Below are 13,046 nucleotides of genomic sequence, written 5' to 3' on the forward strand. Positions count from 1 at the left end.
TATGTCTATTTATAACATTAATTGTATATTCTCTTTAATTATTTTGTTTTTAACAATAATTGTCTATTGTAGTGTTTTGAAGTGTGGTGTTGAGAGAATCTCAGAATTAAAGGAATTCCTTATGAATAATTTATAGGTGTCTTAAAGGGTTTCTCTAGATAAAGGTCTAGCTTAATCTTGAGGAGGGAGTATATAAAGTTTCCTTTAAGAATTGAGTCTCATAAATTCATTTTCAAAGAACTTAAATAGATAAACTAGAGAGAAAGTCTCTAGAATTTTGACTTCTTTCTCCAAGCAAGTGAAGATTGTGCATGGATTATTGATTCAAAGCCCATAATAACTAAGAATCTTGGTTGTGTTGGTGTGGAGCTTTGGTGAGAGCTCAAAGTTCTTCTCGTCCCTTGTTTTTTCTTGACTCTGAGATAAGGAAAGTTAGAACTTGTTTCTAGTTGGATTGCTTGGGATGCATGTTGGTTTGTATGTTGAGGAAGTTCATCTTGGATTGTTGCTTGAATTGTTTTCATAGTTTTTGTTTTGATTATTGAAATTGGTATGATGAAAGGGGTGGATTTTGGATGCTTTGAGCATGAGAGTTGGATTTTGATGAATTGGTCTATTAGTGGTTTCATGTTGGATTTTTGGTGTAAAATGTGTTGTTGATGATGAATATATGAGATATATGGTATTGTATGTTTTTAGTTCTCTATTTTTCAGGTGATGGAGAGCAAATTCATGAGTGTCTACAAGTATAGAATTCACTGTCACATCGAGTGCACCTTCTAGGCATCATACATGGCTTTAATCAAGGGGTTTCTGTCTTACTCGTGTTAGGCTCAAGATTGATGGCACCGAGCGTAAGGAGACAGAATTATCTCATGTTTAAATCATGTTAGAAAAGGTTTGAATGCCATTGAATATGAGGTGAGAGAATTAACTCATATTGGATTGAAGTTAACGTCAAAGGAGTGGAATCAAGCATGAAGAAAAATAATTATCTCGGGTTGATTTAGGATCGAGCGTGGGACTTTGCCACGCCATGAAGGTCTATGGATTTTTACCTAATCCACGTTAGACATGGGTTATATGGTGCCAAGTGTGGACGAAGTAGAAAACTCACTACCTTAATGAGTGTGTGGCGTCGAGTGCAAATTTCTTTAAAAATACTTGTTATTTAGGAATCTCTTACGATGAATGGTAATTTCAGTGTTTTCATGTATTGGATCAACCTTATTCTTATTATTGTGTTCCTTTGTTCTTAATTTGAAAATAATTTTTTCATTATTTTTTTTAATCTTGATTATTATTTCTCTGAATAATTCAAATCAAACTCTAAATTATCACATGGTTCGTTGTCTTTGTGAATTATAAGTTTTTAATTATTATGGAACAAATTTAGCACTGGAGTACAAGTAAGAGGGATGGATCGACACATATTAATATGGGGACAGACAGTTGTTTCCTAATCTTTTTCCTTTCATTAATTTGTATGTGTTTCTCACATAGTATTCTTATAACTGGTCCAAAAGTTCTTTAAATATTTAAATTAAATTTAAATATGTTTATAGTATAAATTAATTTTATTTAATAATTTAATTATAAATTATTATATAATGAATTGTTAATTTTTATAATAATAAACTTAAAATTCACACTACTATATAATTTCCGATTAATATGTAAAATAAATAACACTAATAATACATAATAAAAAATTATAATATTTAATAATATTAGATTACCAGCTGTAAAATAAATAATATTTGATTACTATATTGTATTATATTATATCCATCATTCCTTTCTTATACCAGATACAGAAAAGAATGACGAATCCGGATCGAATGCAACCTGCACAAAAAATAAGCAGATTAAAAAATAAATGAGGATATTATATTTAATTATAATCATGATTGTACTTTTGCATTATAATTAGTTCTCAAATAAATAAATTATTCATTTACAATGAAAAACTCAAAACAAGTAACAAGAGACGATTCAAAAAAGGGTCACGTGAAAGAACCAAGTTCTGAACAGTTTTAATTAAATTTTTATTTTCAAAGATTGCACGCGTTAAATATAAAACTAGGAAAGGGACCATGCTGATCACGAATCTTGTATATCTATATTTATTCATAGAATTTTGTAACATCTAATAAAGGATATAAAATAAAAGGCGCAATTGAGAAGCGGAAATTGATTGCCAATGCTAGTATATATCAAGTTACCATTTTATATTTTTGTACAAAGTTGACTGTGGCAGACCAGACCTTGTTGGAGAATTAAACATTCTAACATTTTTTTTTATGTGTGGTTTTTTTTTTTTTTTCTAATCAGCAGCAGGATATAAATTTCCCGCGGATTGGATTTGCAAATAATACTTTTATAGATAAAAAAATTCTTGGTGAATTCGAAAGAGTTATGTTTGGAATTTAAAAATTTACAGGAAATTTCCTGTGATTTTTTTCTTCAGAAAACACATTAATATTTAGAAGCATTAATATGTACCAAATTTGAGGCACGCCTTTCACGTGCATTAAGTATTGCGTTGATACTTCATCAAATGCCAATTGCTCTCTTTTTAGATGAAGCATTTCATTTTCACAAATGCAACATTTTTCTTACATTCCCGTCCCTTACTTATCGGGAGTGCATATTTTAATATTCTAACTTTTTGACCACAATATTATTAAAATTTTCCATGTAGATAATATATGACTCAATCAGAATATAGCGTCAATGATGTGTGTGATGGGTTATTTTTATGGTATATTTGTCTGAGAGGATATTTTATAAGTGTTATTTTATAAAGTTATTACATAAGCATACTTTACAATGATGAGATATTGTCCGTTTTAGGCCTTAGCCCTCACAATTTTGCTTTTAGTCATTACTCAAAAGGTCAATTGCCCTCTTTTTAGATGAAGCATTTCATTTTCACAAATGCAACATTTTTCTTACATTGTAGGTCGCATCCCTTACCCTTTCGGGAGTGCACATTTCAATATTCTAACTTTTTGACCACAATATTACTAAAATTTTCCATGTGGATAATATATGATTCAATCAGAGTATAGCGTCAATGATGTGTGTGATGGGGTTATTTTTATGGTATATTTGTCTAAGAGGATATTTTATAAGTGTTATTTTATAAGGTTATTACACAAACATACTTTACAATGATGAGATATTGTCCGTTTTGGGCCTTAACCCTCACGATTTTGCTTTTGATCATTACCCAAAAGACCAATTACCTTCTTTTTAGATGAAACATTTCATTTTCACAAATGCACACATTTTTCTTACATTGTAGGTCCCATCCCTTACCCTTTCGGGAGTGCACATTTCAATATTCTAACTTTTTGACCACAATATTACTAAAATTTTCCATGTGGATAATATATGATTCAATCAGAGTATAGCGTCAATGATGTGTGTGATGAGGTTATTTTTATGGTATATTTGTCTGAGAGGATATTTTATAAGTGTTATTTTATAAGGTTATTACACAAACATACTTTACAATGATGAGAGATTGTCCGTTTTTGGCCTTAGCCCTCACGATTTTGCTTTTAATCATTACTCAAAAGACTAATTACCCTCTTTTTAGACGAAGTATTTCATTTTCACAAATGCAACATTTTTCTTACATTGTAGGTCCCATCCCTTACCCTTCGGGAGTGCACATTTCAATATTCTAACTTTTTGACCACAATATTACTAAAATTTTCCATGTCGATAATATATGACTCAATCAGAGTATAGCGTCAATGATGTGTATGATAGGGTTATTTTTATGATATATTTGTCTGAAAGGATATTTTATAAGTGTTATTTTATAAGGTTATTACACAAGCATATTTTACAATGATGAGATATTGTCCGTTTTGGACCTTAGCCCTCATAATTTTATTTTTAGTCATTACCCAAAAGGTTTCTCAATTATTAAAGTATGTTTATATTATATTGTTATTTCTTGTCTTATTTTATTGATATGAGACTTGTTCGTATCCCAACAATGTGTTTATAAGAAAACTTATTATATACTCAATTAGCATAACACCATATTCTTGATACCTTAGGTAATATTCTGAATATTATTGGGACCTTTTCGTCAGCATCTTTCTCTCCTACTTATTGAACTCTCTGGTCATCTTGTTTTAATATATTTAGTTGCCATCAACAGTATTTCTTAATTAATAGTCAGACCCTAAACTTTTCGAAATGTTAAAATTATATATGTAGACTTTACCTTTTTCAACAAAGGTATTATTATCTATACATTATTTGTTACCTAAATAGCTGGCAAACTCACAAAATATGTGAATTGTATTTTATTTTTTTTTAAAAAAAATTATTGAATACGCGAAAGATACAACTATTAAATTGGATAAGAATTAAACAAGTAGAAGTAATTTAATTGATAATGATAATGAAATCCCTAATGTTAAGAAGGCACGAGCATAAAGGGATAAGAAAATTTTACAACTAAATAAAGTGCACAAAATAAAATAGTAGGATTAATTAAAGAAACACACCGAGAATTTAGTGATTGGATTTGATCACCAACTATGTGTGGCCTACGTCTAATTAATTTCTAAGCTAAGGTTGACATTTTATTTTACTATAATTGTCAGAGTATTACAGTGATTTAACCGATAATAATAAAAAGGATGACTTGCCTCAAATAATTAATTCGATCTCCTATGGATGTCTCTCGCCGTAAATTTTTTTTCTTTTTAAAGATATTTTATACGCGAAATAAAATTAAAAAAAAAACCCAACAATATAGATATGATACGTTTTATAAAAATATGGTATAAATATATTTTAAATTTTAATATTAGTAATAATTTATTTAAAAAATTATCTTTGTAATAATTTATTTATAATAAAATATCTAAATAGAATATGAATTTATCTTTCAATAAATTATAAGTTTCATTTTATTATATATATCAACAAGTTTAATATTTAAAAAGATAAATAAATGTACAATTTTAATATATTATAGTAAATTTAATATAATAATAATAAACCACCTTTTAAGTCTAATATAAGTTTTTTTTTCTTTAAATAACTTATAGTCTATGCTTTTAAATTAAATAGATTATAATAAAAAAATTTAGTTTGACTTGTTTTTTCAAAAGGCCTCACTTGCCCTGAACCTAATATAAACCAGGTCATAAACCTTTGTAAAGTTACCTAGCTTATTTTTATCCTTATAAATAATATTACTTAAAAAAAATAAAAGGTAACAATTTGAGTTCTTATTCTCCGAGTCAGGAAAAATAATCGTTGGCACACAAAGACATGCATTTATTATGTATGTAATTACTTCGTTCTAATTAATTTCTGTACGTGAATTGAGTAAATTACATTATTTAAAAAAATATATTTTATTTTTTGTTTTAGGTCATTTGTATTGTTTATAATATAATTTTATTTAAATATTAAATTTAATTCTTTCAGTAAAAAAAAGATCATACGTAAAAATTGAATTCAATATATAATTGAAATAAAATTAGGCATATGCGTACTAAACCAACTATTATTTTTGTTTGATAATTCAATTAGGTTTAATTTAATATAATAGAATATATAACCTTGGGCCAGAAGGACTGTGGTTTATTAGATTGGTTTGTAGAGAGTGGAACATGATAGTGGTTCATCTGTACCCACTAAGAGGAAGTTGTGGAAGCCCACATGGATGAATGATTATGTTTAATTGGGCCTTAAGCATTATCTGCTCATTCCTGTTGTTGCTTTCAATAACGAATTATTTGTGAATCTAGTGGCCCATTTATGTTAGGCATGTGTTAGAAATGCCTTTATATTACTCTTGCATTAGAGGGTTTAGGTGCCCTATGTGGCATGTTGACACATGACATTTTTTTGTCACATCATTCAGAACCTTGAAAAGTTGATCAGATGTGTAAATGAGTTATTCATAATTGGATCCGATCGTTTCTTGACCAGGATCTGAACTTGTATAACCTCTTTGTCTATTTGATAAAAGTATGACATCTCACCTCATCAAACATTAGCAAATGACACCTTACTTCATCAAACCTACTTCATGTCTTGTTCTTGTGACTCCATTGCCATTTCAAAACCATGATTTCATTTGTCTGATTTCATTCAAATGTAACCATACAAAATCTCATCTCATATTCCTTTTTTTGTGCCCCATTCCCGTGAAACCTAGTGTTTTGTGGCTTATTGTGAATAAGCATCTCGAGAGTTTGAATTATAGTTGCGCGTGTTTGATGTTCGGTGTTTATCTTATAAGTCACCGAGTGGTCGATTTAGGGATAATGACCATCGTCAACTCAATAGTTAGTGATAAGTTCATTTTTACTTTCAGCAAGAAAATAAAATAAAAAATTGATCGTCATATTCAATTCTCCAGTATTGTTTTATTTAGTAAGATTGATGGTGAATAACGATAAAAATGAATTAGATTATGATAGATTTTATAAGTTCTAAAATTGACTTGTTTTTAAAGTCAAAAGTAGAGTCAAATCTATTTATTTATCATAATTTAATAGTTTTTTTTAAATATTTTTCACTATTAGTCCAAATGTATTTAGAATCACGAACTCATAAGTAAAATTTGCTAAGATAATGTTAAAAAATTATTTTTAATATTTTTTAAGAATCGCAAAAAATCATAAATAAAATTTAGGCTAAAACCCTAATTTGAACTTTTATAATATTTTAAAGTTTTAATGTAGCTTCATTTTAATTTTTGGGTTTAATTTAGTCTCACCTATTAAAAATGCTAGTAATATTTATCTTCTGTCTAAATTTTTCAAACGCCGTTTAGAAGTGTCCAAGTGATTGAGAATCACGGATGTAATTCTCAGGGCTCTTACTTATCAAATGTTTTTATGACGATCGTGATTCTCACGACTCTTTAACGGAGTTTGAAAAATTTAGACGGAAAACAAACATTTTTAGTATTTTTAACAAGTGGGACTAAATTGAACCCAAAAATTAAAATGGGACTAAATTAAAACTTTAAAACATTATGAGAGAAAAGAACTGCAAACTTATCAGCAAGTAAAAGAAAATGTGTCCAACTCGGGAGAGAACTAAAAATATGCACTTCTTCAAGAAGGGAGAATCCTAGCTTGGCAAACCCATCAACAACTTGATTGGCCTCTCGGAGGACATGAGAGCAATCAATATTGTGGAAGCCACCTAAAATTCTGACAATATGATTGAGCAAGGAGTAACACGAGTGTGACCGAGGACAACCTTCAATTAAAAAGGAAACTACTGTAGATGAATCAGATTCTATGATTATAGGAGAATAGATGAATTTGTCCTTAATAAGCCTTAAGTCATTATATAAGGCCCAAAGTTCTGCTTGCACTACAGAACAACTATCAATTAATCCTGCCTAAGTCAATATAAATGATCTATAACTATCTCTCAGAATCCCTCCACATGACGCAAGTCTGTTATTCATTAATGCCTCATCAAAGTTAAATAACTATGTCATCTAATTTTTAATATTATTTTATTTTATTTTATTTTTGTCATTTTTTCTCAAAATTTCATCAAAGTGAAGAGAGTTTTTTTTTTTTTTTTTTTGGGTTGGAATCTCTTCAAACTTTTCTCTCTTCTCTCACTTCTCCTTCTTCTAATATAATTAAAAACTATTCTCTCTCCCCTTTTTCTCACGTACTTCTCTCTTCCCAAATTCATTTTAACCAAACATAACTTAAAATTCGTTTTGTAAAAAAAACAAAAACAAAAACAACAACTTAAAAGTACTCGTTAATAGCATTGTTTGAAAGCTGAAATTTCTTGTGTTGGAGATCAAGTTAGTTTCATCATCATTTATCGGACGTTAGTGGCCTTAAATTTTTTTGCATAATTTACGAACGAATTTAGTCATATGCATTAAAGTTTTCATTTCACGTCTCTAGGTCGGTCATTAATTTTTGTTTGGCAAATAGAGACATCAAATAACAGTGTTATCCCATGGAGATATACAACATCCTAAGCATATGTAAATATGTAAATTAGGCACAAAACAACGTGCATTTTCACTTGTGACGGTCTCTGTGAATCTGAGTACATGATTTCTTATGAAACCACATAATATATCACACGTTAATTTTGACTTATTTGATTTACATCCAAATTTTCAAAAAGGGACTTTCCAATTTTCAATTGTTTTCTACTTTAGTTTAACAAAAGCGTTCTATCTTAATCAATTTCTTTATTATATATCTGCTGTAATTTAATTAGAATCTGACCAAGCTTATCTAATGTCCAAAGGTAATCAGCATTTTATGAAAAAGTCGTGCATGCTTGGTTTATTTTTCTTTCTGCTTTTCGGTAACAAGATAAGGCCACCAGCCTCGTACCTATCAGCTAAGAAAAGGAAATTCATTTGGATCAAGAGGTTCATGCATAATATCACATTACTGTTTAACTAGAAAGTTATAATTAAGAAAAAAGAAGAATAAGAAAATTGCCGGCCTGATTAATAAAATTGGAGGTAGGCACATTCCAATTTTCTGCTATTTAATTAGATTCTTGAGTTGATAAGTATAATACAAAAGGGACATTTATACTAATTTAGTTTGGGAAGCATAATAACTTATACACACGAGGACAGTAGTCCATCATTGCTCCCCCATAATCCCCAACCAAGGATGATTTCTTTGAATGCATGGTTGGCCAGCATGAGCAACAGTATCTCCTCTTACGCCCCCTCCTTGTCCTCATTAATGTCTATGTGGAAACATCATGCTGATGCCAACCTTACATCAACAGAAAAACAGCCAATAAAACTCTCGGTCCCACAAAGTGGATCATACGAGGGAGAAATACTTGAGTATACCTCTTATTTTTCATATCTACCTTCTTAGTCAGTTAATATCTCTAAAATTGTATTTTAAATATTATAGTTAGTGTGGGAAAAAGGTTTAACGGTGCAAAACAAATATGTTTCTGCAGGCAGGACAACTAAGAATCTTTCGTGCAAGATATTATTATCCGATGCTGGTTAATTTTTGTTAGTAATGGTGGGGTTGAAATTAAATTTATTAGTTTGGGGGGATTGCTTTGATGGTGACAGTGATGATGAGTACTTATGGTAAGGCACGCGCAGTTCTCTTCCATAGCTTTTTGAAGCAACAAAGAGAATAAATATGATTGTCTCCACTGCACGCCCCCTTCTCTTTCTGTCCTCCTCTCACAAACCCAAGATTTTTGCACACATTTCAGAAGGAAAAAGAATTACCAGAATTTTCGGTAATTGTCACTCCCACAATCATCATTCATCACCTTTTACCCTTTTCTAATATATATTTCAATACGCAACAATCTCCTATGTGATAACTTTGTAGCAATAACATCATTAAATATAATCATGCATGCCATTTATATGCACCATGGAGAAATTCCTTAGCTGCCCATAAAGTTCATGGGAAAGTGTTTTTGGTATGTACCATTATTCGATGTGTGTCACATTAATTATGCGAGTCATTGCTGTTTCTTACTGTAATACTTTTTTTAGCCTTGTAACTTATAATTGAGGTGGTATATTTTTAAAGATAAAGAAGAAAGAATTTCTGTTATTACTGTTATTAGCATGCACATGTGACATGCTACTGTACACAAGTATAACAAAGATATTGGCCTAACTATGATATCAAATCAACCTCAGAAATCCCCCAGAACTTATTTGTATTCTACTTTACGAAACCCCAAGAGGATATTGCGCTTTTCATATATGCATTGAGCACATCCACTTTGCTAGATTTCTTGTTTTTCACATTCTCAACCCGCATCATTGTCCCTTTTGATTTCCCTACCATCTTCACCTCCTTATATTCTCCTCCCATTCTCCTATCCTATCACAACACTTCTCTAGCTATCTTTTCTCTTTAGCTCTCTTTCCAATACCTCGTTCAGTAGCTCTCAGGCTGAGTTGCAAGCGAAATGGGTGAGATAGCTTTACCAAATGGCATTAGCAATGGCAGTATTAGTGGAGTCAATGGACAAAGCCATTCTTCGAATGGTTACAGGAAGAGTTGTTGGTATGAAGAAGAGATCGAAGAGGACTTGAGATGGTGTTTTGCTCTCAATAGGTACATATATCTCTAGTTCTTTTTTTGTTCTTACCCTAAGTTACATATGCTATGTGATAATACTAGCTTGTTATAATACCACATTATTAATTACCATTTTGCATACCTGCTCAATGTGGAAGTTTTGGCTCCATCATATCGTCCAAAATGATGTTTTGCATATACTTCTTGTTGACTAAAAAAATCAAAAAAATGTATCACCCGGTTATACTTTTCATTTCGAACTCCATTCTCTCTTAGGAATAGGATTATTCTTCCTTTGACTGCTCTTTTGGCCTTTCCATGTTCATTTTACTATTAGTTATTATTTCTTTTTGTTAATAATGATTTAAGAAGATTCATGGAAGGAATAAAGCCACAAAACACATAACAAGAAGGTAAAAGAAGCAAGAGCTTTTTTATTTGGGTTTGATTTGAGTGCGACAAAAATACAGTGCTAGTTGTCTGCTACTAATGTTTGGAATTTTCTTGGATGTATATATCACGGACATTTTGATGGTTCCAGCTTCTCATGCTAGGAAAAAGTAAAAGGGATCCTAAAAGTTGCAAGTTCTTTTTGCTTGTGGCCATGAAAAAGGCAGACAACACAAATGAAAATAAGTTAGCTTTTTCATAGCAAAGTCCAGCACTATTTTCTGTTTGATATAGATACTAATGTAACGCATATTGTTCACATTAGAGTTTTCTTTTCTTAATAATGTAGCAGCAACTTTTCTATCTCTTTTTATTTGCCAAATGAAAAAAAAAAAGTTTGCAAAGAAGTTTTACGTGTCATTCATGTGTTACTTACATGTAAGTATAATTTATTCTTCTATCTTTGGTGCGGTTGCAGTATACTGCATACAGGAGCTAGCCAGTACCAAGACATTGCACTGTTGGACACAAAGCCCTTTGGAAAGGTTCATATGCACATACAACATAAAGTTACCTTTGCTCACCAAGAACCTAAAATGAACTAGCCTCTTATTATGTGCTCTACTTTGTTGTGCCCTCTTGCAGGCTTTGGTAATTGATGGAAAGCTTCAGAGTGCCGAGATAGATGAATTTGTCTACCATGAATGTCTTGTTCATCCGGCTCTGCTTCACCATCCTAAGTACCTCCTTTGTTCTCTAACAATCAAAGATGAGATGTAGATAGCATTTCTAAATTTTGTTTCATTATCTTTTGTATGCGATGTTTTAGCCCAAAGAATGTTTTCATTATGGGAGGAGGAGAAGGCTCTACTGCAAGGGAATTGCTGAGGCATAAGACCATAGACAAAGTTGTAATGTGTGACATAGATGAGGTAAAATCTCTTTTGTATAAAGTTTAGTATACCATGGAGCTAATTGACTAGTTAAAAACTTAAAATCTGTGTGTTTGCTGGAGCAGGAGGTGGTGAATTTCTGCAAATCGTACTTAGTTGTGAACAAGGAAGCATTCCGTGATATGAGACTTGAGGTCATCATCAATGATGCCAGGTTTGATAATCAAATAAGGTCCCGTGCTTGTTATGTCATTATTTAATTATATTTGCCACTAAGTTGCAATTATTATGTGTCATGTTGCAGGGCTGAGCTAGAAGCCAGAGATGAGGAGAGCTATGATGTTATAGTTGGCGACTTGGCAGACCCAATTGATGGTGGTCCTTGTTACAAACTTTACACTAAGTCCTTCTATGAGTTCATTGTCAAGCCTAGACTGAAGAAAGGTGGCATATTCGTGACACAGGTATATTTAAGTAAATATGTATCGATACTTATAAAAAAAAAATGAAACATAATTAAATAACATGTGTGTATTAAATTCTTATACATTTTCAGGCAGGACCAGCTGGAATATTTAGCCACACAGAAGTGTTCTCGTGTATCTACAACACCTTGAGACAGGTTTTCAAGTGTAAGTGCCGAGGGAAAAGAAAATATTTCTTTTTTGAGATCAATTGCATCAAACTGATCCTCTTCCTTTTGTTTGCAGATGTTGTGCCTTATTCAGCTCACATCCCATCCTATGCTGATATTTGGGGATGGGTCATGGTAAATATTACTTATAATTAATTTCAAGTTGTTGTTTAATTCTATGTGTTATGTATGATGATATGTACTAAAGAAAGGACCCCCAAATAAAATAAAAATAAAAAGGTTGTTCAACTGTTTGGAAAGGTGTTTTATAAGAAACGTATCTCAACAATATTTGCACATGTAACAGGCTTCAGATTCTCCATTAGACCTGAGTGCAGAAGAACTAGACCTGAGAATGAGACATAGGATTAAGGGGGAAAATAGATATCTTGATGGGAAAACTTTCACATCAGCCTCAACTTTGAGCAAAACTGTTCGCAAGTCGTAAGTGCAACGCTTAGTTGTATTCTATCATCTTGCAATTGCATTTGTTCCCTTTTGGTATTCTGTTCTTGACACACATTTGACACTATTGACAGGCTGAACAATGAAACTCATGTATACACAGAGGAATCTGCTAGGTTCATACATGGCCACGGCAAGCATGCATAGCCAAGCTTGAGAAGTAAAATCAAATAGTAACGCAAAAAGAGACACACAACGCAAGTGAAAGGGCTTTCAAGACTTTATTTATTTCATCTTTTATGCATTTCCTTTGTTTTTTCTTTTTACTTTTGGTGTGTAGTTCACCTGAAAAGGCTTACATGATATATGAATGGGCTACAAGCGAGTCCTATTTTCTGCTTCTTTATGAATATGCTTACACTATCCGCGGGTCTACCAATATTCTGAATCTGAATCACTTCAACAAAAAATCATCGTTGAGTTACTACTAATTTTCAGTTTTCACCTTTCTCCTCATGCGATGTGATCTAATTGGGTTTGTTTAATATGATGTTACAACGGGAATCATATCTTTTCACAGAATTTATTTATTTTCTTTTATTTTGGTGTTAATATTATATAAACTACTTTATGCAAATGATAAATTTT

The 13,046-nt window shown here is 31.2% G+C and overlaps 1 protein-coding gene across 2 annotated transcripts; it reads left to right on the plus strand.

The window, feature by feature from the left end:
• Positions 1-9,666: 9,666 nt before the first annotated feature.
• On the plus strand, positions 9,667-12,804 carry LOC109788091 (thermospermine synthase ACAULIS5). 2 transcript variants are annotated; one of them, XM_020346736.3, is made up of 10 exons: positions 9,667-10,112; positions 10,945-11,011; positions 11,112-11,206; positions 11,296-11,398; positions 11,485-11,573; positions 11,664-11,823; positions 11,916-11,991; positions 12,070-12,128; positions 12,301-12,437; positions 12,533-12,804. In XM_020346736.3, the coding sequence occupies exons 1-10, from the start codon at positions 9,964-9,966 to the stop codon at positions 12,603-12,605; spliced, it is 1,008 nt and encodes a 335-aa protein (XP_020202325.1). In that variant the 5' UTR covers positions 9,667-9,963; the 3' UTR covers positions 12,606-12,804. The 2 variants fall into 2 exon arrangements, with proteins under 2 accessions (XP_020202325.1, XP_020202335.1); XM_020346746.3 differs by lacking the exon at positions 9,667-10,112 and adding an exon at positions 10,666-10,712.
• The last annotated feature ends 242 nt before the right edge of the window (positions 12,805-13,046 follow it).

This window comes from Cajanus cajan, chromosome 7 (genome assembly GCF_000230855.2).
Source record: "Cajanus cajan strain Asha chromosome 7, NIPB_CcT2T_4, whole genome shotgun sequence".
Classification (NCBI taxonomy): domain Eukaryota; kingdom Viridiplantae; phylum Streptophyta; class Magnoliopsida; order Fabales; family Fabaceae; genus Cajanus; species Cajanus cajan.